The sequence below is a fragment of the Bufo bufo genome, chromosome 6 (assembly GCF_905171765.1).
Source record: "Bufo bufo chromosome 6, aBufBuf1.1, whole genome shotgun sequence".
In the NCBI taxonomy this organism is placed as follows: domain Eukaryota; kingdom Metazoa; phylum Chordata; class Amphibia; order Anura; family Bufonidae; genus Bufo; species Bufo bufo.
Window position 1 is genome coordinate 359814799 of NC_053394.1, and position 25337 is coordinate 359840135.

Genomic DNA, 25337 nt, shown 5'->3' on the forward strand with positions numbered 1-25337 from the left:
CACGCTTCCGGTAGAGCCCTGTGCACGGACGCTCTGCCGTACAGACCTAGGCTACCTGCACACGGTGCGGATTACGCACGGCTTTTCCATGCGGATTCTCGCGCAGAAAGACCTCAGCGTAATACAGTACCAGCAAAGGGATATCCGATTAGACAAATTTCATGTACACTTTGCTTTTTTTGTTCCACCCGGAAATTGCCTTGCGGATTTAGAAATTGACAGCATGTCAATTCTTTGCAAATTTTTAAATTTCAATGCAAGGGTATTTCTGCGGCAAAACGCATCAGATCCGAAAAAAAAAAAAAACGCACAGAAATTTAAAAAAAGCGCCAATTTTCTGTTTTCAAAGCCGCCCCCTTGTGCAGATGGCCTTAGTCGAACCTTGTATGTACAGAGGTATTAACCCCTTAGTGTCTCTAGCAGTGTCCGTGTCCTGTGGATCTTCCGGTTTCCCAACGTTGCCATAAAAACAAATCAATAGGACATGTCGTAAAGAGCGGGAACCTCCCCACGTATCCTGAGAACGGTTTTAGGCCTCTTTCACATGAGCGAGTTTTCAGCCTGGGTGCCATGACGTATTTCACGCATCATCTCTACGTTCAGGAAAAATCGCAGCATGTTCTATAGTCTGCTTTTATTCACGCTGCTCTGGTTCCATAGAAGTGAATGGGGCTTCAGTGAAAAACGGAAGCCATCCGGATGCAATGCGTATTTCACTGATGGTTGCTAGGAGATGTAGATTGTTGTTCTTCAGTTTAGTTTTTTTTCATGCGCGTGAAAAAACACATCAAAAACCACGTGGACCTCTGCAGACTGGCCTCACGGGAGCCTCGTTCTCTGGTTCCGAGGGTTCGAGACACTTTGCATATTCTATCGAGGCCTGCATCTCCTCTGTTTTCAGTTAGGCTACCTGGGCACATTGCGGTTCATGTGCGTTTTTTCTAACCGTTTTTTTTTTTTTGTGCAGAAAAACCTCAGCGTAAGGCCTCCTGCACACGACCGTTGTTTTGGTCCGCATCCGAGCCACAGTTTTTGCGGCTTGGATGCGGACCCATTCACTTCATCCGTTGGCCGCATCCGTTGCTCCGTTCCGTGGTCTGCCCAAAAAATACAGCCTGTCCTATTGTCTGTTTTTGCGGACAAGAATAGGCAGTTATATCAATGGCTGTCCGTGCCGTTCCGCAAATTGCGGAAAGCACACGGACGCCATCCGTGTTTTGCGGATCTGCAATTTTTCGGGCCGCAAAACACACAACGGTCGTGTGCATGAGGCCTATCACAGCACCAGCAAAGCGAATGAGATGCGACAAATCTCATGTACGGTTGACACTTTTTCTTCTATACAGAAATGGACCTGCAGTGCGTATTTAGAAATCCACAGCATCTCCATTGTGTGTACGATTAATTTTTTTTTATTATATATATATATATATATATATATATATATATATATATATATATATATATATATATATATATATATATATATTATTTTTTTATGTGTGCAGATTTTATCCTTTGCAATGCAAGGGAGATTTGCTGAATACGAAATCCACAAGCAACACATGCGATTTTATTTTATTTTTTAAATTTTTTTTTTTTTTGGAGCAGAAACGCCCAGAAATCTGCACAAAAAACCACGTGGAAGTTTTTTCACAACCCGCCCCCGTATGCAGGTACCTTTTTAGAGGGACCTTGTGTGAACCGAATCCACACATGTCACTGATGGTTCCCCTGTTCACTTTGTCATTCACTCATCTTTAAAGGGATTGTGCAGGGGTTTTATATTGATGAGCTATCCTCAGGATAGGTCATCAATATCAGATTGGCGGGGGTCCGACACCCAACACCCCGCCGATCAGCTGTTTCAAGGCGTCGTTCCATGCGAGCGCCGCTTCCTGCTCATTACCCTGCCCGTTGTCTTGGAAGTGCAGGCCGGGTAATGATAACTACTCCTTCTCCTTCCATTCACTTGAATGGGGCGAGTATTTATTTATTATTACACTGCGCCGCCACTGCAAAGGAGACGACGGGTAGTGTAATGAAGAGGAAGCAGCGCTCGCATTAAGCACCGCTTCCTTTTCAAAAAGCTGATTTGCAGGGGTCCCGGGTGTCGGACCCCTGCTGATCACATATTGATGACCTATCCTGAGGATAGGTCATCAATCTAAAACCCCTGCACAACCCCTTTAAGTGTTCACCCCTCCTGCTTGCACCGGTCCCATTGATGCCACCTGACATCCTCAGGGGAGACTCGAGCGGCGTCCTCCTGGAGCGAATAGCTTCTCATTAATCCTTTGTTGCATAGCATTAGCAAATCCAGGATTATACAAAGGCATTTGTGTTCTTATGTAAAAGGAAGTCACTGTGAAGAAGGAGAATTTCCCACCCAGACTGTGATTCTTATATTTCCCGTGGGTAGGGACGGTGGTGGCGGTGGCCAAGAAGACCTTACATGAGTGCCCTCAGAGGTTATGCCCCATGGAGCCCAATGAGAAGATCCAGGTAGGTGATCAATGATTTTTTTTTTTTTTAGGTTTTATTGAGACTGTGTTGAACGATTGGATGACATTTATCGTTATATTTTCTTTAAAAAATTTTATTTCCAGGATGGTCTTCATCCCTATCTGGGGCTCTCCACCCGCCAGGCTCTGTCACATTTGCAGGAACAACTGTCGTCTGCCCTGAACGATCATCAGCAGAAGAGGACGGTGTTGTGGAGGGTGAGGTTACATGGAGTGGTATGCATGGAGAAAGCATTCAAAATAGCTTCCATATTATTTTTAGATGACATCTTCAAAGGGTTCCCCATGGCAGCGCGCGTAGACTTCATATCTGCATGTTACATGTACTCATCCGATGTGCACGCTCGTTCCAACAGCTCGTAAACAAGAGAGCCCTGCGGGGTGATCTGCACACTTCGGAAGGCATCGGTCTTACTGAAATCTCAAATGGAACATGAAGTGCTGTTTCCCTCCATTTTCATCTGGCAGCTTAAAAGGGTATTCCTATTTTAGACATTGGGGGCATATCGCTAGGATATGCCCCCAATGTCTGATAGATGCGGGTCCCACCTATACCTAGAACGGAGCCCGCAGAGTGCCGGAGGGTGAACCTCCATTCATTCCTATGGGACTGCCGAAAATAGCTTAGCGGTGCGTTTGGCGATTTTCGCAAGTCCCATTGAAAGGAATTGGAATCGCATAGCGCATGCGCGGCTGCCGCTCCATTCACTTCTATGGAGCTGACTGAAATAGCCAAGTCAGTGCTCGGCTATTTTCGTTGCTCCCATAGGAATGAATAGAGGGCAGCCGCGCACCCTCCGGCACTCTGCGGGCTCCGTTCTTAGCATAGGTGCACCTCTGGGACCCGCACCTATAAGACATTGGGGGCATATCCTAGCAATGGGACAACCCCTTTAATGTCCTATTGCAGACAGCAGTGGGAGAGGACTCCTGCTGCAGTTAGGTGCCTAACAGCCAAGTCTGATCTGAGGTGTGGGACAAAGAGGAGGGAAATGGATGAGTAGTACAGTACATGGGACATATTCTCTCTTTATTTTAAAAAGTTTTAATTGCATTATAAGCAAGATGGTATAAATAGGGAAGAGGATATTAAAGCGTACCGGAGTTCAAAAAAATACAAAACTAATTGCTGTGATTCTTTGTACCATCATAGCTGTGAAGAACGGTTATGTTTGGGCTTCCCTAATGGTTTTTATTTATAGCCATATTATTGCCTGTTTCAGCTGCACAGCTAGATGCATTTCACTCAGAAGCAGGGGGTGTCTCCCTTCTGCCAGCGCTGTACTACTACTTACCACTATGTTTGTTTTAAGCTTCGGAAATCACACTTGCAGAAAGGCAGGCCATTGACAACAGGCAGTGGACTGAAATTTAGGTGGGAGTGAGACCCCTAGTGGCCCTGACTTTACAGGGTTTTTTTGGGAGGATGCAGGCAGATTTTTTTTTAAGAAAGTGATTTAGAAATTTACTAATTGCACTATGCTCTTCTAAATGAAATTAAGTTTTGTGAAAGTACAGTGACCCTTTAAGGGAGGATTTCCTATTATTTTAAAGGAAAACTGTCGGAAGAGAATCTGCATGTAATCTGCAGCGGTAGCCTAAGCCTCTGCTCTTTCTATGCTTAGGAGTCCTGTGGGCGGTCCTACCGCTGCATAGAGAGTTTGCTGTCAGGGAGTAGGACCGCCCACATGACTCCTAAACATAGAGCAGACGTTAAAATACAAACTCTACCGAATATTTTGCCATAAAACTATACATCCGTCTGCTCTAACATTGGACTGCATTTTATAGGTGTCAGGTTCCCTTTAATATGGGAGAGCCGGTACGTGGGTGCACCCATCGTATCTGTGAAGCGCTGATCCGAGAGTGTTCAGCTTTCTGTCGTAGCAAGAGTCTGGGGAGGAGCATTATAACACTGAATATCAGGTGTTTAGCCCCCATGACACAACCCCTTTAACTAGCTTTCCTCCTCATCAATCTATCTTTAATTCATTTATATGCAGAAATTAGATGAGTTGCTGTTTAATCAGTTTTTTATTTTTATGATGTACATTTGACACCATGACTTCCGTAAACGTTGTTCTGGTTCGCCTCGCCCTGTATGACTTGTTTGTCGCTCTTACAATCTGCCCTTTGAAGTGGCTTCCGTCTGTTGCAACCTCAAGGTCATGTTTTTCTAACAAGGTTTCTCTCTGCAGGACTGGAGACGGAGCTTCATCTATCACTCTAACCGCTCGTCTTGCTTTCATTGGCCCGGGGCGGCGCTGATGTTGATTGCAACACTACTACTCCTATGTTGTTATGGCAGCCAGCCAGATGGGAGGTGAGCCTGGCACCGCTTCATATCGTCCCTCTTTATGCTGCTACCGAAAGCAGCAGGTCGTAATCTCGCATGTCTCTGCAGCTTAAAGGTCACCTCTCGCCGCTCCTGACATGCCTGTTTTAATAGCGTCATGCATTCCCCATGTAATAACAATTCTGGAGCATCTAGTCTTATGGCTGTATGTTGTGCCATTCCTTTATTATTCCTGCTAGAAGTTACGAATGAATTGCTAGCAGTCTGCAGTAAGGGTACAGAGGGGTGGTAACCAGTTGGGGGTGTGTCTAAGAATGGCAGCACTGATTGGATAGAGTTCGTGTGTGCAGGGACACCCCCCCCCCCCCCAACTGGTTTCCACCCCTCTGTACCCTTACTGCAGACTGCTGGCAATACATTCATAACTTCTAGCAGGAATCCTAAAGGAATGGCACACCATAGTCATAACAATAGATTCTTATTACATGTGGGATGCATGAAGCTATTAAACCAGGAGTGATGAAAGGTCCTCTTTAAAGGGCACCAATCTTTTGTCAAAAGGTTTGATGGGTGGGGTCTGAGTGTTGAGATCCCCACTGATCACCGAAACAAAGCAGAAGTACTCAGCTGGGTGGTGTGCCCCTTTAAATGTTTTGATCGTCGGTTGCTGAGCACTGAATGTACAAACTCCTAGACTTTCTCTGAGCCGTACAGCGCTCTGCATTGGTGATCTGAAATGAAGGGAGATAGCACCCAGCTCATTATTTATGCCCCTTCATTTTAGCCATCAGTGGGGGTCTCATCACACAGACCCTACTGATGAAAAAGTCATTCATTTTGACTAATGAATGTATCTAAAATGAGAGGCGCCACAAGTGGGGCACTTAGCTGAGTCAATGTGGGCCATTTTGTTTTTAAAGGGGTTGTGTCACTTCAGCAAATGGCATTTATCATGTAGAGAGAGTTAATACGAGCCACTTACTAATGTATTGTGATTGCCCATATTGCCTCCTTTGCTGGCTGGATTCATTTTTCCATCACATTATACACTGCTCGTTTCCATGGTTACGACCACCCTGCAACCCATCAGTAGTGATCATGCTTGCACACTGTAGGAAAAAGCACCGGCCTATGTGCTGTCCTGACGACCAGCGAGGCCGGCGCTTTTTCCTATAGTGTGCAAGCACGACCACCACTGATGGATTGCAGGGTGGTCGTAACCATGGAAACGAGCAGTGTATAATGTGATGGAAAAATGAATCCAGCCAGCAAAGGAGGCAATATGGGCAATCACAATACATCAGTAAGTGCCTTGTTTTAACTTCCTCTACATAATAAATGCTATTTGCTTAAGTGAGACAACCCCTTTAAACAGCTTGTGGCACGCCATACATTGTATTAACCATTGCAATTTTTCAAAAAGGGACCAACAAAGTGAAGGGGGAGCAGCTGTTCTGCCCTCCATTCACCACTATGGGAGTTCCGACAGTAGCCAAGCGCTGGTCCGTTTATTTCTAGCAGTCCCATACCGAACTGAATGGAGAGGACTCTGCGCTCGGCAACCCTGGTCAGGAGATGGGTGCAGGTCCCACCTCTGGGACCTGCTCCTATCTGACACTTCTATGGCACGATATGCCATAGAAATTGATATGGGACAACACTTGTCACCCTCAGGATCGTGTATAAAATATTTCTTAATGGATTATTTTCATCTCAGATTTTCATGGCAGAGTCCTTTAATGGGAATAACCTGGGTAAGCGCTGGTAGGTGAAGCTACACGGTTTCGGATTTACTGTTATGGGAGTTACATAAACAGTGGAGCGCATATGGCTCAGCACCCAGATCAGCATTCATGCCCTGCCATCAGGGGGGGGTCTTGTTACACAGACCCCACCAGTCAAAGCTTATGGCATATCAAACGTTTTCTTTAAATTATAGTTATCCCTTAAAGACTATGAACACCTTTTGGGTGTATTTTTTTTTATGAATGCATTTTACTCATTTTGGGATAAAAATCACTTTTTCAATTGCTTTTTATTAAAAACTTTCAGCAGTTTTTGTCCTACAGGGTTAAGTTGCAGCGTAGCTGCAGAGTTTCTTGCGTTCAGTGACGGCTGGATGCACAACCCTGATCTCTAAACTCCTGACAGCTCATAAACACTTATTTAAGCCATATTCTTATCGGGTTGAAAGGGATTTAGCTATAATGAGTGTTTATGAGCTGTCAGGAGTTAAGAGATAAGGGCTATTCCTCCAGCTGTCAGAGCAGCAACCTGACGGCTCACTGTGAAACTGAAAGCAAGATGCTCTGCAGCTAGGCTGAAAGTTAACCCTGTAGGATAAAAACAGCTGAAAATTTGTAATTACCAATTTGAAAAATTATTTTTAGCACAAAATGAGCAAAATGCCATCTGTAAAGGGGTTCTGCAGCTTTTTTTTTTACTGATCTATCCTCTGGATAGATCATCAGCATCTCATTGGCAGGGGTATGACATTCGGGACCCCCGCCTGTCAGTTGTTTGAGAAGGCGGTAGTGCAGGCAGTAGTGCTGCTGCCGTCTCGCGACGCTTCTGCCAGCGCCAGTGTCTTCTCAAACAGATGCTGAGAATCTATTGAGAGGATAGATAAATAAAAAAATTAAAAAGCTTCAGAACGCCGTTTAAAAAAAATTCCCCCAAAGCAGTCCATAGCTTTTAAGACAAACTCTTCCATTTCCGCATACTATATCAGTATAATTTTTATTACTACTTTGAACAAATGCCTCGGTGTCCTCCCCTGATTGTGTCTGATGGAGGAAAGCAATCGCACACACATAAGGGCACGCTCACATCGGCTCTAGTTATTTCCATCGTTCTGCTCCATTAGAGGAGCAGAACAATGAAAATAACGGAAGTGCCGGATTCGCCACATGACTGAAACCGGACTATAATGGGGTCCGTTCAGGTGTCGTGCATGCAAGTTTTTTTTTTTTTTGTCCACTCTTTTTGGCAGAATCTGCAGCGGAGGCCCCGTACAGAGCCTCCAATGCAGATGGGAGCACACCCTAACTAGTATACGTTATGTTGTACAGAAAAACTATCCTGCCAGATCACTTGAAACTCTCAGCCCCAGGGCATACAGATGCTTTTCAAGAAACGACATGTTGAGTATTTTCTATGAGAAGGTACTCGCTGATGTCGGCGTATTTGTTTTTGACTTCAGTTAATTAATTGGGCCCAATTTACTAATCCTGTCTAATTTGTAACCAGGGTGAACGTAGGCAGACAGTCCGAAAATTTCCCAAATTTATCATAGCGGCTGATGCTGGATGGTAAATCTGATACATCTTTAGACTGTCTAGTCTTCACCTATTTGTTAGCTCAGCTTTACCAAAAGCATAGCTCAAAAATTCTGCCCACAAGCTCTGAAAAATCAGACTTTAGATCGCCTCTAAATTGGTCTAATCTGCGCCAGAATGGCGGATTTCAGCTTCGTAAATGTATCTAAAAGACAGACAAAATCTGGCTTCACCCACGTTCTATTTGAAAGCTGGGAAATGGTAAAAATGAGAGGCACCAAAATTCTGGCACGAAGAATGACACAAAAGTGGCCCACTTTGCAGAGTCAACGTGGGCCATTGTGTTTTTAAACCGATTGTGGCATGCTATGAAGGGGCCCTTAAAGTGAGCAGCCGTGCCACCCTCCATTCACCACTATGAGAGTTAATTTCCATCAGTCCCATAGCGGGCAATGGAGAGGGCGTTGCACGCAGGAACCCTGCTCAGGGCATAGGTGTGGGTCCCACCTCTGGGACCTGCTCGTATCTGACATCTATGGCTTATCACAGCGATATGTCGTAGATGTTGAGATAGGACAAACCCTGCAGACCTCAGGGTCAAGTGTAAAACATTTCATTGCAAGTAATTCCCAGTTTTTCATGGGAGAAATGGGAATAACCTGGTGGTAGGTGTAAGGCTATTTTCACACTTGCGGCAGTGTGATCCGGCGGGCAGTTCCGTCATCTGAACTGCTTGCCGGATCCGCCGATCTGGATGTGACTGAAGGCATTTGTGAGACGCATCCGGATGCGGATCCGTCTCACAAATGCATTGCAAGGACGGATCCGGCATTCCGGTGTCTTGAATACTAATACATTCCTATGGGGAAAAATGCCGGATCAAGCAAGTCTTCCTTTTTTTTTCGCCGGAGATAAAACCGTAGCATGCTGCGGTTTTATCTTTTGCCTAATCAGTCAAAACGACTGAACTGAAGACATCCTGAACGGAATGCTCTCCATTAAGAATGCATGGGGATAAAACTGATTAGTTCTTTTCCGGTATAGAGCCCCTGTGACGGAACTCAATGCCAGAAAAGAAAAACGCTAGTGTGAAAGTACCGTAAGCTGCGCTGTTTCCATAAACTCCAAAGTTAAAGGAGTTGTGCCAGGTTTTATAAGTTATCCCCAATCCACAGGATAGCGGATACCTAGCTGATTGCTGGGGTCCAAAGCAGGGTGGAAATGTATACAGATGTATGCAGTTTAATGGATATCTTTCAGCTTTAACGGATGTCCATATACTTCAATACGTGTGTATCTGTCTGATTTTATTTATTTATTTTTTGAATGTATCTTTTTTTTTCTTGGTTTAAATAAAGATTTGAAGGCATCTAAAAAAATATATATATTTACGCTACATGCACACGACCTTAACATGTTTTGCCATCCTCAAATTGCAGATCCGCAAAACACGGATGTTGCTTATGTGCGTTCTGCAATTAACGGAACAGGCCGCCCATAATCAAAAATGTCTATTGTCCTCAGAATGGACAGGAATAGGACATGTTCTCTTCTTTTTTTTTTTTTTTCTTTTTTTTTTTTTTGGGCAGATCGGTGGAACGGAGCAATGGATGCGGACAGCACACTGAGTGTCGTCCACATCTTTTGCGGCCCCACTGAAGTGAATGGGTCCGCATCCGAGCCGCAAAAAATGCGGCTCGGATTTGGACCCAAACAACGGTCATGTGAATGAGGCATTAACGGATGGAATTGTAATGTCTTGCGTTTTCATCCGTCTTTCACTGACAACAATGTAAGGGAAAAGGTATAGGTTTCTGTGTTTTTTTTTTTTACGCGGGTTTGAATTATATTTGCCCAATTATAGTCTGTGAGTAAAAGGAGACGTAACTCTGCCAGCGCTTACTCAGCTTGTTCCCATCTCAGTCATGAAAAGTTGAGAATATTTGTCAGTAAAGTTTTTAGTATTTTTTTCCCCTCATTTGTCCAAATGTAATGTCTGACTTCTTCTAGTCAGGGGTCGGAGGTTGGCAATGCCTGTGCCTTGTTGCTGCTGCTCCTTCTGGACTTGTTTTTAATGAGACGCCATGAGAGGCTGAAGGAACGAGAAGTGGAAGGAAGATTGCGGAGAATCATTACCCAGATTGATGGTAAATTCTTATGTCCACGGCGGTTTTTACTTTAGTTATAAGGCCTCATGTACACGACCGGAAGTATTTTGCTGTTTGCAGATCAGAAAACGGACATGGTCATGTGCATGAGGTCTACTTATGCTACATCTTTGATTTACATGGTCACAAACAGCACCTGTTAGTAGTGTGGGGGAATAAGCTGGTGCTGCAGTGACATTAGTGTGGCCAGGATGTCACCGATGTCTCCAGCGATTGCTGCGCCCTTTTGGTTCTTGTGTTCGGTGGGGATTCTATTGGTTGGACCCATATCACACATTGATGTCATATCATAGGATCCTCAAAAGCATGGAACCCCATTGAAGTTTTTTTTTTATGTTTTGGTGTATTCTAAATTAATATACCTTAGGGCTTATTCACATGACCGTATTTATGGGTCAGCATCCGTTACGCAGTTTTGTGGGGCCATTCATTTCAGTGGGGCCGCAAAAGATGTGGACAGCACGGGGTGTATCCGTCCGTGCTTCAGTTCCGTTGACCTGCAAGAAAGATAGAGCATGTCCTATTCTTGTCTGCAATTACGGACAAAATTAGGCATTGCTGTCATAGGGCTGGCCGTGCAAAATGTGGAACGCACATGACCGCAAATTGAGGATCCGCAAAACACGGATAGTGAACTGCAAAACACATAGTCTTGTGAATGTATCCCTAGGCCTCATGCACACGACCGTTGTTTGGTTCTGCATCCGAGCTGCCTGTTTTGCGGCTCGGGTGCGGACCCGTTCACTTCAGTGGGGTCTCAAAAGATGCGGACAACACTACGTGTGCTGTCCGCATCTGTTTCTCTCTTCTATGGCCCCCCCCAAAAAAATAGAACATGTCCAAGACAAGAATAGGCATTTCTATTATGGGCGCCCGGACCGCAAAACACGACACGTTCGTGTGCATGAGGTCTTATGCTGTGGATCAGTAGGATTACGATGATACAAAATTACTCAGAAAAAAATACTTAGAAAAAATAAACATTTTCTTTGCATTGCATTATTCTGACATCATTTATAAGTTTCCGTCTACAGAGCGAGGGCCTTTTTTTTTCTTTTCTTTTTTTTGCAGGGCAAGCTGTAGATTTTGTTTCCATTTAGGGGTACATACAACTTTTTGATCACTTATTATAAAAAGAAATTTGGGGGAGGGGACAAAGTAACCATAAAATGGCGATTTGCTGACTTTTATTTTTTTCCTGTTACGACATTTACCGTGCTGGAAAAATATTTTTATATTTTAATAGGTCAAACATTTTTGTATGCAGTGATACCCCTTTTGTTTTTTTATTTATTTTTATCTGTAAAATTGGGCAAAGGGGGGAATTCTGAATATTTTTATTTATTTTGTAATTTTATTGAAAAACAATTTTTTTTTTACTGTAGTTTTTGGTCCTCTGATCACTTATGTTATAGACTGCGATAGAATATTATTGCACGACTTTTAGGGTCCATTCACACGTCCGCAATTTCGTTCTGCGGACCTATTCATTCCTATGGGGCAGCACGATGTGCTGCCCGGACACGGAATTTGCGGATCCACACTTCCATTCCGCAAAAAAATAGAACATGTCCTATTCTTGCCCGCAATTGCGGACAAGAACAGGCCTATTCTATTAGTGCCGGCAATGTGCGGTCCGCAAAATGCGGACGTGTAAATGGAGCCCTACTGGCTTTCTGTCCAGCTGTGCTGCGGGCACTTCTGTTTTCCTTCGGTTCCTTCTTCAGCTGATTGCCCTGAAGAGACGTGTTTTTCATCTCCGTCCATGTCCGTTTTGGGTTGACAGCTGAGAACAATAGCTGGCACTCCTTCTTTTCGTGTCATTGTAAAACACAAGTTCTACTCTTTCTTAGTACCCTGAGGAGAGATGTCTTCTTTTCATGCCTTTACATGGTGTCCTTATGGTGCCTGATCTGCATTTGACAATCAGTAACTTGATTTAGTGGTGGGTTTATGTGGCCTGATTCTCGGGCGCATTATCTGGGACGAACGTTCCTGTGAACGCTTGTGCCTGACAATCTGCCCATCTAAAGGTGCAACCGATCACCTGATGAACAAGCAAAAGACTCATTCATCGGGTAAAACTGTCGTTAGTGCAGGGAATAAAATCCTAGTTTCTGGGCAGCAGATTGTGCTGTCTAAACGGTGATCTGCTGTCCAGAAACAATGCAGCTGTATGAGGACTAGTGATTGCTCCTTCTCAGGGCCCTTGCACACGACCGTATGCCCTCCGAGACATACGGTCTGTGAGCCGGCCATTTGTCCCGGAGCGGCATTGATCGTGTGCACGGGAGCACACCGCATCATAGATTACAATGATGCCGCCCGCGGGACTATCGTCCTGCACTCATAAGATCATATGAGTTTGGGACAATAGCCCCACGGATGGCCCGACGTGCACAGCATCATTGTAACCTATGATGCTGTGCGCTCCCGTGCGCACGATCAATGCCGCTCCGGGACATAGGGCCGTCTCACGGACGTATGTCACAGAGGGCATACGGTCGTGTGCAAGAGCCATCCTACTGTGGAGGTGATCTGCAGCACTTCACCTCTTCCTTCCCGATAATCGGCTTCTTCTCGCCCTGTGTAAACCCACCGGTGGCCAATTTTCCATCCTTATGAGTTTAGGGAAAAGTTTTTTTTTTTTCTTTTCAATCCATGGTAAGTACAATTCTTGTCCATGGACTGTGTCAGATATTGCATCTCATCCCCATTCACTTACGTGATGAGCTGCGACACAGTCCATGGACCAAAGTGGTGCTATTACTGGGGGGGGGGGGGGGGGGGAGCGCAAACCCTGATTTTTATTTTATTTTTAAATCTTTACATTCTCCCTCCTTTTCCGAAGAACCCAAAACTCAAATGAGCTTGTACACCATATGGAGCCTCCTTCCTAGATTTCATCATATTTATTGGAAAACGAGTAGTGTGCTTTCTGTCAAAGTGGTGGACGCCAGAAGCTGACAGATCTCTTTATAAGTCAGTTAGGTTAGTGGCTTTCAGAGGTATCAGGCATGCTATAGATCTTGTAGAGCGTTTGCTCTGGAGGTATTAGGCCCCTTTCTCACGAGTGAGTTTTCCGCGCGGGTGCAATGCGTGATGTGAACACATAGCGCCCGCACTGAATCCGGACCCATTCATTTTAATGGGTCTGTGTACATGAGCGTTTTTTTTTCACGCATCACTTCTGCGTTGCGTGAAAAACGCAGCATGTTCTATATTCTGGGTTTTTTCATGCAGCCCTGGCCCCATAGAAGTAAATAGGGCTTCAGTGAAAAATGCATTGCATCCGGAAGCAAGGGCGGATGCGATGCGTTTTTCACTGATGGTTGCTAGGAGATGTTATTTGTAAACCTTCCGTTTTTTTTTATTACGCGCGTGAAAAACGCATCAAAACGCATTGCACCCGCGCAGAAAAACTGAACGCAATTGCAAACAAAACTGACTGAACTTGCTTGCAAAATGGTGCGAGTTACACTGAACACAATCCGTCACGCTCGTGTGAAAGAGGCCTTAGTCGCACAATGGATCTGGTGGAGCATTTTGCCTTTTGTTATGTACAGAAGCGTTAATGCAACTATCAGATGAACCTAAGGCTCTTCTCACACAGTCCAATAACGCCCGCTAATTGACAGCAATCAAGTCGATCGGCGCTCCCCCGTTAGTTTCGTTCCTCTGATTCCTCCGACATGTTCAACATCTTTATGCGCAGTTTAGTCTTTTTTCAAACTAGTGTCGTGACTGCTGATTTACAGGATCTATACAGTGTAAATATCAGTTATAATCCACTCCCCCCCCCCCCCCCCCCCCAGGTCCATACGTTTTTTACTGAATGGAATAACCTAGCATGCTGTGCTTGCAGATGTGCTGAGAAGTGGACAGGAGGTAATATGGGAAGACACCGTGTATCCCGACCTGTACATGCCATCAGCCCCATCATGGTCTCTTCACTGGGTTTATAGAGATGGACGGCTAGTGAACCTCCCAGTTAGCCTGCTGGTGGATGGAGATGTCATTGCTCTGAGGCCAGGACAGGAATCATTTGCGTCTCTCCGAGGCATGAAGGTAAGTAGTAAGTACATATGTGCTAAAAAACAAACCTGCTTCATAGCAATGTCAAAAAGACTGCGCACCTTTCATGTCTTGGCTACATATAAAAGAACTCTAAACATAGAAAATACACAAATAATATAAAATTCTATAAAAATTCCTGCCTTAGACCTCAAGCACATGACCGTTGTTGGGGTCCGCATCCGAGCCGCACCCATTCACTTCAATGGGGCCGCAAAAGATGCGGACAGCTCTCCGTGTGCTGTCCGCATCCGTTGCACCGTTCCGTGGCCCCGCAAAAAAAAATATAGCATGCCCTATTCTTGTCCGTTTTGCGGACAAGAATAGGCATTTCTACAATGGGCAAATTGCGAAAGGGACACGGATGGCTTCCGTTTTTTGCGGATACGCGGTTTGCGGACTGCTAAAAACGTAACGGTCGTGTGCATGAGGCCTTAATATCACTTTTTTTTTTTTATATCCCTTTGAGAGATATGACAGTTTTTTTCCAACGTTTGCCCCAGGTGATCAGCCATGTTCCGCCTCTTCCTTTACACAAGTCTGTGTCTGCCTGCGCTCCGTTGTATGTCTATGGGACAGCAGCAGTGGACTGGAAGAGAGAAGGGAGACGGCACGTGTGCACCGCATGCGCCGTCTCCATAAACATCAGAACAAAAGAGAGAATGGAGCTCAAAATGCCAGATGATGAATGTTATAAATATTTTATTATGACATAAAAAGACATCAAAATTACATACAAAAGATGCAGTAGGGCAGGGAACAAAAAAGGAGCAGGGAGAGGAAAAAACGGCGCCACCCTGGGAGGGACACTCCGGTCATGAATGATAATGTATAGGATCAGCGGGATAAATATATGGTAAAATGATAAATTACCCGCAGATGAACAATGAGTATAAATGAAAAAGGCGAGTCTGAAAATAACTGCAAAGCCCACACTGACATGGACATACACACCCGGCCAACAGATAGAGACCCTAGCATGTAAATAAACATCCAAATGGAAAGGAGCCGGGATGTGGAATGACAAATGTGACTCACCAAAAAACAGACCAGGAGTGGACCAACCAGGATGGCGCTACCCCAACGCACGTTTCGGCGTACCTTCGTCAGGGGGTAACGCCATCACTGCAGATCGAACATTTTAAAATCTATACAGACCAATCACACACCAGCACTTACTCGTCCCCAGGTGTGTATGTCTGTGGGCGCGCGATCACTCCGGAACAAGCCACATCCGGACACCCCGCGCCCGGCGTCCGGTCAAAACCACGCCCCCACGTGACAAAGCACATGATCGGGCGGGGATGACGTATGGACGCACAGGCACGGGGCGCCGGATGACGCGCGCACGCATCATACCGGGGGAGGAGCAACAGACTGCCGTCTGTCGAAATCAAAAGTCAGGACACCAGAATAATTGAAAAGAAAAGAAAGAATAAACAGCTGATAGGCAGGGGTGCCGAGTGTCGGACCCCCTTCCGATCTCATATTGATGACCTATTCTGAGGATAGGTCATCAATATTAATAGCCCGGACAACCCCTTTAAAGAGCAGAATTTATGGTGTGTAGATCGTGATATATATACGGCCTATCTTACGTTGCTTGCAGGATGATGAACATATAGTCCTGGAACCAGGAGATCTTTTTCCCCCCTTCTCTCCATCACCGTCCCCTCAAGCTGACTGCAAAAGAGTACCACAGAACCCTCAGCAGCATCATCTGTTTCGTGTCTTAAAAACCCCCGTTATGGATAATGTCAGGTGAGGACATGGGTGGGGTTTTACAGTCCAAGTAGCCATAAAATGTTTTCTCCAGTTTTCCTTTTGATATGCTATAAACTTCCTTATGGGGCAACACCTTTTAAAGGGATTGGCCACCTTTTAGAGGTTCTTTGGCAAACCCCTCCTTCTGGTCAGACCTGCAAAAGGGGGGCATTCTTACCAGCTCCCCACTGCGGGGTCCTGGCTCCCTCGCACCCCATCCTTGGCTTCCTAGCTCAGGTACCCCGCTGTGAATATCTGCTGTCATGCAATTGGCCCTTTTACGTAGGAGAAAATTGCTCACGTGACACAAGGGGGGCAGATATGCATGTTTTCCTTCTGCAGGGAGAGGGGTTTTCCACCCCCCCCAAAAAAAAGAAAAAAGGTGGCCAACCTCTTCAATACTTCTATTTCCCTGTGCCAGGTTCAGGTCCAGAAGGAATTGTCCAAAGCAGCTCACTAAACTTGCAGCATAGCAGACCGGTCTGGGGTCCATTCACACTTCAGTATGTGTTTTGCGGATCCGGAAAAACACGGACACCGGCAATGTGCGTTCCGCATTTTGCGGACTGCACATCGCCAGCACTCTCATAGAAAATGCTTTTTCTTGTCCGCAATTGCTGACAAGAATAGGACATGTTCTTCTTTTTTTTTTGCAGAACGGAAGTGGACACTTAAAGTGGTTTAGATTTTACCCTCTGTAGGGTTAAGGATGAAGTCTGCAGGATCAATTGATGTGCTACCGAGTAAAATCTGCACCCCATGTCAAGTTGTGTGGATTATGTTGCAGAATTTTTTATCTCCTCTACTTTGCTACTACTGTGCGCACTGGACTTTCTGCACACAAATGTACTGCAGAAAATCCGCATGTGGCCATACGCTAAAGGCTAAGGACACCTTTGTACTGAATTTTCTTCATTGCTCACTTCTTTCCTAAATACTAAACTTTTGAAATGGCCATCATAAAAATATATACTACCGTTTTGCTTCTGTAGAGTGTGTGTTGGGCCTTCACCTAGCTGTAGGTGCTGCTAAGTCTGACAAAAATCGGTCAGAACTCTGCTCCTGTTTCTGGCGGCTTTCTCTGCTCTCCTCCTCCATTTTCTCAGAGATGGCCGCAGAAGGTTTTACACAGCGTAGAGGGGGAAGGAGAGAAGCATGTAAGGAGAACAGGTCTCCCAGGTTGTAGGTGGGGAGGAAAGCACACACAAGGCAGTATGTAGAGGGAAGGCAGCATCATCCTGGACACACAGATCCAGCATGTGTTGCTGGAAGAGACATGCCCACATTGGAGAAGTCTGAGACTAGGAGCAAATTGAAAACTGAATGAATATCAAGGAGTCTAAAAATGAATGAAGAATGCAGGCTGAAATTATTATTATTTTTTTAAACTAAAAATAACTCCTAAACATATACAAAATAATTTATTCCAAATCAGAGGTGTTCAGAGATACCTTATCTCCCAACGTTGATTTGGTTCCATCTTGTACTTCATTAGGGGGATGAACGTGTGTCCGTGAAACAGATCTAGGATGGCGTTTTACTCCTGTGTTCTATAAGGCGTTTTTTCTTTTTCAGGAGCTGGCTGGACCAGGCTCTCTCACGCCCTGTAACTGCTCTAGACCATGAAAGATTCACTGTTCAGTCTGTGATACTGATCCACGCTGTCCCTGTCATTCTGGTGAGTCCATTTGGCTCATGCACACAGAAACAGCAAAAAAAAACAAAAAAAAACAATGAGTCGTCTTGTATGCTGTTTCTAGAGCGCATCATCATTTCTTTTCTGACTTTATTATATATGATTTAACATTTAAAAGGGTTTCCAGAGAGCAAAACATTAGTGACCTATCCTCAGGATATGATCTGTGGGGATCCAACTCCTGGCACCCCGCACTGGTCAGATGTTCACTCCGGTGAGTGCTGTGGCCTCTTTTTCGGCCGGGGAGTTCATGTTCATTGCTCATTGCCTGTGTGCAGCGCAGTCCTGTTCAAGTGAATGGGTCTGGACTGCAATACCAAACACAGCCACTATACAATGTATGGCGCTGTGCTTGGTATGCAGTGAGCAGGCCATATTGCTGTGGCCTTTTAAACAGCTGATCGGGGAGGCGTGTTGGGAGTGTTAGGCCCCTACTGATTAGTCATTGATGATCTATCCTGAGGAAATAGGTCAACAATATTGTACTCCTGGAGAACTCCTTTGACAGCGTATGTCAGCGACCTGTGTAATTTCTATTCTTACTTTTCTACACCGACAGGTTGCTTTCCTCTTCACCAATGCCCTGCGTTACATCTTCCATGCTCCTGGCATACCCCCTGCTTCCTATGCTTTGATTCAACTTCAGGTATTGCGTCATTATATTCTGCATTTGTATGTTTTTTCTGTACTGTGTATATAGCATACATATGGTTATGGTTTTATTCTGTCCATTGAAACGTTACAAATTTCTTACATTTCTAACATTTTTAAATATTAAGCTACCATCACACAGCATTTGCAGGGTAGGTTTGTCGTATGTGTCGGGAAATTTTCTGGTTTGTGCCATACTGTGCAAAAGTTTTAGGCAAGTGTGGGGAAAAAATGCTGCAAAGGAAGAATGCTTTAAAATTTTTTTTAGCAATTAACAAAATGCAAAGTGAATGAAGAAAAGAAAAAACCTAAATCCAATCAATATTTCATGTGACCATCCTTTGCCTTCAAAACAACCTTGGTTCTTCTAGGTACACTTGCACACCGTTTTTGAAGGAGTTTGTTCCATACATCTTGGAGAACTAAGCACAGATCTTCTGTGAATATACGCTTGCTTAGATCCTTCTGTCTCCATGTAATACCAGACAGACTTGATTTTGAGGGGGCCAACTCCATTTGCTGAAATACAGCCCCAAACTTGTCAGGAACCTCAATCAGGCTTGATGATTGCCCACAGACACTCATCATTTACCAATCTTTTGCCTTTCAGCAAACAAACTGTCTTTTTTGTTAAAGCCACTTATTTCAAATTTTGACTCCTCAGTAGGGATGAGCAAACTTCTGTTTTCAAGTTCGGCGTACAAGATTCGGATTATCTAAGAATTCCCTTATGGATTCCACTACCATGGACCATAACTTATGGTCCTTGGTAGCGGAATCCATTACGGAATTCTTAGATATTCCGAACCTTGTACGCCGAACTTGAAACAGAAGTTTGCTCAACACTACTTATCAGTCTAGATCACCTGCTGCCATTTTTCTGCGCCTCAGTTCCTATGTTTTCGTGAATAGCTGACTCACTTGGTCTTGTTTTCATGTTAAAGGTATGGCTTTATGGCCCCAATTCTTCCATGAAGACCACTTCTCCGAAGAGTAGAAGCCAGGCTTGAAGTGGTCTTCACTCGTTTCTGTCAGTTCTGAGCTGATGGCAATGCAGGACATCTTCCAATTTAGAAGGAAATTAAGCATGATGTGTCTTTCCTTGGCCAAATACTACGTCTACAGTCCTCAGTGTTGCCTGTCGCTTTTGAGGAAGCAAAAAGAAATACAACAACACGTCTTAAAACCCCAGTCTGCTTTGAAATCTTAGCCCAGGAGAGACCTTGCTGATGCCGTATAACTACTTAGTCATACACCTGACCAGGGTGGATTTGATTTAAATCACTAGTCAGTAAGGCTTGATTTAAATCATAGTTTTCTACATAATCTCTGCCTGTGTTGGACCGCCATGACCAGAGATCCGGAGCGGACGCCGAGCGTGCCGCTCAGGAAAGGGTTAAACTTTGCAGGAAACTCGGCCGTGCACCGCACATGTTTCTCGCCCAGTTTCCTTGGGGGACACAGAAGACCTTGGGTATAGCTCATCTCCCTAGGAGGCGTGACACTAAGTGAAAGCTGTTAAGCCCCTCCTCCACAGCTATACCCTCAGCCTGGAGAGAGAGACTGCCAGTTTTTGCTTAGTGTCCAAGGAGGCAAGACACTCCCTGCTCTGCAGGGCTGGTTTCTCCTTGTTTAAATTTTAGTTTTTTAGTTTTTTCTTTTCTTTTTGTTCCAGATCATCAGGGATAACAGAGACGCACTAGACCTCTCTGTTCTCCCGGGGTTGAGCTGCGCCAGTGCCGGTCACCCGCACTGCTGCCTCCCCCACAGAAGACAAGGTGGATCAGGGCAGCCCAGCTCCCCTACATCCCGTCAGCGCAAGGGTCGCCCGCACGCCAAGTCCCTCTTCCAGCGTCCTGCCACTACGGTGCCAGTAGCTGAAGGGGCGACCCTGCTGGAATGGACCGAGGGTGAAGACGGCTGTGGTAAGAGATTGGCTTCTCCAGCCCTACGTCTCCCCCCCCCCCCCCCCCCCCCACCCTGGTCTCCTGCGTGCCTGACCCCCATATTGGGCCTCTAGTCCCCTGCTGGATCTATGCTGGCCCCTGGGGTGCCGCAGAGCGGCAATCTCCTTCTGCCCCCCCCCCCACCCCGCCTGGGACATGCAGTTAGTGGCTGTCTCCACAGCCAGCTACAGAAGCGGCAACATAGTTTATTTCTTTATCAGCACAGGCACCCGGTCTCTGGGTCCCCCCCTACATCTCCTACCGGAGTGTTGCTCCAGGCCTGAGGCTCCTGACGGCTGTGGAGTAAGGCCTCGTCTCCGGCCGACATTGGTATTCCGGTGCGGCCGGGCGCCGCAAAAATCTTAGCCCAGGCTCCGCGGCCTGCTAGGCCGCCATTCCGGGTCCCTGACTTTTCCGGCCGGCGGGGTGGGCTCCCGCGGCCGGCAAGCCGCCATTCCGAGCAAGCCGCCATTCTGGGCCCCTGACTCTTCCGGCCGGCGGGGTGGGCTCCCGCGGCCGGCAAGCCGCCATTCTGGGCCCCTGACTCCTCCGGCCGGCGGGGTGGGCTCCCGCGGCCGGCTTTGGGCTTGACTTCTAGGCCCAGCAGGCCCCGGCCGACCGTCGGTGCCGGTCGGTGGGGCTCCGCAAATTTTGGCCCAGTCTTCGCGGCCTGCTGGGCCGCAATTCCGACCGGCCCGCGGGGTGGGCACCCGCGGCCGGTTTGATGCGCCACTCCGCCTCAGGTCCTGGCGGTACATACCGGGCGCCGCAAATTTAGTCCCCGGCTTCACGGCCTACTAGGCCGCAAAATTCCGGCCTCTGGTGGAGGGAGCGGGAACTTCTCCAGGCGCGAATTTTTCCCGCCGGGAGGTTCCTCCGCCCCCAGGGGATCGCAGCGCCGCCCTCCAGGCCGGATCCATGTTAACCCTTTGGGTACAGGCCGGATCCCAATGGGCCTGTATGGCTGGCCCCCCTTTTTCCTGACTATCTGTGCCCCTATATGGTGGCCCCCTTTAGCCTCAGAGAGGCTGTGTTTTTAATAAAAAAAAAGAAATAAAAAAAAAGAAATAATAATAAATATATATATATATATATATATATATATATATATATATATAATAATAATAACAGATTTCTTTTGGACTGCGCAGGACGCTGCAGCCTCATCAGTAGTGCTGCATGTCTGCATGCCCTCTTTCCACAGGCGGCATAGTGTTGCGCTCCCAACCTGCGTCGCTGCTAGGGCATTTCCCCTTTTAGGCGGTTTTCCTCCCCTCTTCCAGGATACGGCGCTGGCCAAGTGCATGCGGCCCTTCCGTAGGCAGCATTCATCATCTCTCCAGTTATGGTGCCTGCCATGTGCATCCCCCCCCTCCTAGGCGGGATACTGCACTCTCCCTGGCTGCCGGCTGGCCATGTGCATGACCCCCTTTTAGGCGGAATACTGCACCTTCACCGGATACGGTGCTGGCCATGTGCACGACCCCCTTCCATAGGCGGAATGCTGCACTCTCTATGGATTTGCTGCCGGCCATGTGCACGACCCCCTTCTCTAGGCGGAACGCTGCACTCTCGCTGGATTCACTGCCGGCCATGTGCGTCACCCCCTTCCATGGGCGGAACGCAGCGCTCTCACTGGATTCGTTGTCGGCCATGCGCGTGACCCCCTTCCATGGGCGGAAGGCAGCGCTCTCACTGGATTAGTTGCCGATCATGTGCATGACCCCCCTTTTTAGGCGGAATACTGCATTCTCACCGGATACGGTACTGGCTATGTGCACGACCCCCTTCCATAGGCGGAACGCTGCACTCTCTCTGATGGGCTATGATGTACTTATGTACTATGTTACTATGCTGCACTCTCACTGGTTTCGCTGCCAGCCATAGGCATGACTCAGGCAGCATACATACATCCCTCTGTCTGTGGTTGTTTTCTCGCAGGTACGTTACTGGCCATGTGCATGTACCCCATACATGGCGGGGTGCTTGCACTCTCGCTGGATCCGCTGTCGGCCATATGCATGACCCCTCTTCCGTGGGCGGTGTACGCACTCTCGCTGGATTCGCTGCCTGCCATGGGCATGCCTTCCTTCCTCAGGTGACATACACACATTCTCACCGACTGTGTTTGTCTCTCACCAGTACGTTGCTGGCCATGTGTATGACTCCCATACATGGCGGGTGCACGCACTCTCCCTGGATGAGATGCTGGCCATGTGCATTACCCCCCCTTTTTTTCTGGGCGGCATGCTACACTCTCACCGGATACCTTGCTGGCCATGAGCATGGCCCTCTAACATGGGTGGAACGCTTGCACTCCCATTGGATACGGTGCTGGCCTTGTGCGTGACCACCCCACATTCCATGGGCAGAATTTGGCACGCTCATGAGATTCACGGCTGTCCTTGTATGGCTGTGCTGGACTTGTACATGTCCCCCTTCATTGGCAGAGTAGTTGCACTCTCGCTAAGTCAGTGTTGGGTGTATTATTGCACACTCACTTAATGCTAGGATAACCCTGTGCATGTTCCCCTTTCACTAGGTGGACCTCCTGCGTTCCTGCTGGATTATATGGTATGTCCTGCTTCTCTGAAGTAGGTACGGCCTTAGGCATCACTCCCTTTTGGGACCGGCCTTTGCACTCTTGCCGACTGCAGTTTGCCAGATACAATTTCCCCCCTTTCGGGGCGGACTGCTTGCGTTCCATCGCATGCTATACTAGGCTTGTGCATAACTCCCTTGCAGGTTGCACTTTGCAATTACGTACATGCTGTGGCACTCTGTGGCGAGCCCCCTTTTTCGCTGAATTAACCTTTTGCAGTGAGCGGACGTTCTTGTGCGTTGTTTGGGCCGTGTATGCCTTCTCCTCCTGTAGGTGGGTTGGCCTTCTCACTGCTTACGGGCTGCTCGTACGTATGCCTCATCTGCTTCCTGCGGCATACTTTTGTTTTCTTGGGATACGATGCTTGCCGCAAGCCTTGCACTCGTCTCTAAGGAGTTCATTCTGTCCACCTGACCCGGACGGGCTCTACTTGCTCTATGCTGCACGGAGCTGGGTGGTACTCATTCATTTAGTTGGCCCTTCATCCCAGGGAGTGTTCGTGGTTCCTAGATGCGTGCCCATTCGTCCTTCCGCGGTATTGCTTCCCTGCGCTAGTGGTCACATGGTCGAGAGTGCTGTTGTCTGGAGCGCCCCTCGAATTCTTCGTTGGCTCTGGCAGGACTGCGGTTCCCTTGCCTGCTCAAATTTCCTCCTCTTCGGATGTAGTGTGGTATGAGTCCTTCCTCTTGGCGCCTCTACGCTTCAGTCTGATCTGCTACCAAGTGCGGGCCGCTTTTCTCGGGAAGGTCACCCAAATTCTCTTGGGTGCTCGATTACCCAGGTCGGAGGACCTCCACCTTGGGTTCTTCAGGGTATTCGCCTTCTGCGAGGCGGTGAACCGGGCATCTCACAGTGTAGCAGGGTTCTGCTTTTGAGCTGTCCTATGGCTTCCCTGTTGCCCACTCCTCCGTTCGGTTGGAGGGTGTTATGCCGGCCTCTGTCTCGACTACCTTATCTCGCTGGTTCTGTTTGGCTCCCGCTCGGTACAGATCACTCCGATGTGGCTTCTGTCCCGCCAGACTTCAGAGGCTGTTCCTTCACTGTCCTCCCCTCTGGGGAGAGCATGGTTGTTCATGTGGATGGTTCCGGTGTTCCTTTTGGCCTCGTACTGTCTCCCTTGTTCACACTGGCTGTATTGGCTGTGCCTATTTACCGAGTCTACCGCGTTCTGTCCTCCCGCTGAGTGCAGATTGCGTGGTCCATTCTAAGACAATGGTCCTGCTGTAGACTTACCTTCTCGGTAACTTGGGGGGACTACCTTTCGGTCCAGATTGTCCTTTGATCTCCCACACCGGGACTGTAGAACATGGCTACATCAGCATGGACTTTAGCCTGTCTTGTCCTGGCATCTGGCGGATACTGGGCGGACCCTTTGGTTCCGTTCCGTCTGTCCTTCTGCTCCCCCACTCGGGTGGATACGGGACAACGTTGCTCGGGGGCCGACTGGACCAGTTTTGTCGACTTCTGCCCGTGTTACTGGTCTGCGCCTGATCACATTGGGTTTTCGCCCGCTTGCCAGGCGACTCCAGCGGGTTCGCTATTGTCCGCTCCTGGCTGTATTTTCGTCCAGGATCTGTCGTAAGACTTATGGTTTTTTTGTCTGGGGTTCTGTGGGAAGCTGTGCATTCCCCACTCTGACTTTTTCTCTCCCCATGGTTCTGTCTTTTTTCCAGTCCGGCCTGGACCTGGGACTGAGATTCCTTTACTTGAGGTGTCAAGTGTCAGCGCTGTTCTTCCTCTTCCAGCGTTCCCCGGCCCTCTGGGCCTGTCAAGACCTTCTTACTCGAAATGGCTCTTGGGTTCCTCTGTACTGTCCTTCGGTACCGCCCTGGGAACTACATACTGAGCTCTCGGCGCTCCAATCTTTTCCTTGGAGCCGTTACAGAAGTTCTCTCTACCCCGCCTGTCCTGTACGGTTGTGTTTCCGTATCAGTCGTGTCTCTGACGGGTGCCTGAATGGCCCCTTTTTTTTTTTGTTCTGAGCCTTCTGTCTTTTCCCAGGACAGGGCTGTTTCTACATCCCGTTCCTTCCTTCTGAAGGTGGTGTTGCCTTTCGCTTCAACACTTCACCGATTTGGACGTTGTTTGGGCCTTGCCGGTTTTACTTGGAGATCTCCGACTCTTGTCGACGTTCGGTCTCTTGGGTTTCCTGGAGGTCCGCGCTTAGAGTTGACGGACTCCAGGGTGGTTTTCCTCCGCTTTATCAGATTGGCTATTGCTGAGGTTACCGCACCGAGGGCAGGATTCTGCCTTTGCTGTCACCGTTCATTTCACCAGAGCGGTCGGTGCCTCCTGGGCCGGAGGCATTGGGCTTCGGCCATGCATTTGAGCAAGGCG

The 25337-nt window shown here is 47.4% G+C and overlaps 1 protein-coding gene across 2 annotated transcripts in view; it reads left to right on the plus strand.

The window, feature by feature from the left end:
• Positions 1-25337, plus strand: part of TMEM94 (transmembrane protein 94) — an 82894-nt gene that overhangs the window by 1335 nt on the left and 56222 nt on the right. For both annotated transcript variants that reach the window (XM_040435697.1, XM_040435696.1), the window contains exons 2-9: positions 2423-2505; positions 2610-2723; positions 4724-4848; positions 10110-10246; positions 14133-14335; positions 15951-16102; positions 17681-17783; positions 18361-18447. In XM_040435697.1, coding sequence (XP_040291631.1) covers positions 2482-2505; positions 2610-2723; positions 4724-4848; positions 10110-10246; positions 14133-14335; positions 15951-16102; positions 17681-17783; positions 18361-18447 — 945 coding nt within the window. In that variant the 5' untranslated portion in view covers positions 2423-2481. The remainder of the gene's footprint in view (positions 1-2422; positions 2506-2609; positions 2724-4723; positions 4849-10109; positions 10247-14132; positions 14336-15950; positions 16103-17680; positions 17784-18360; positions 18448-25337) is intronic.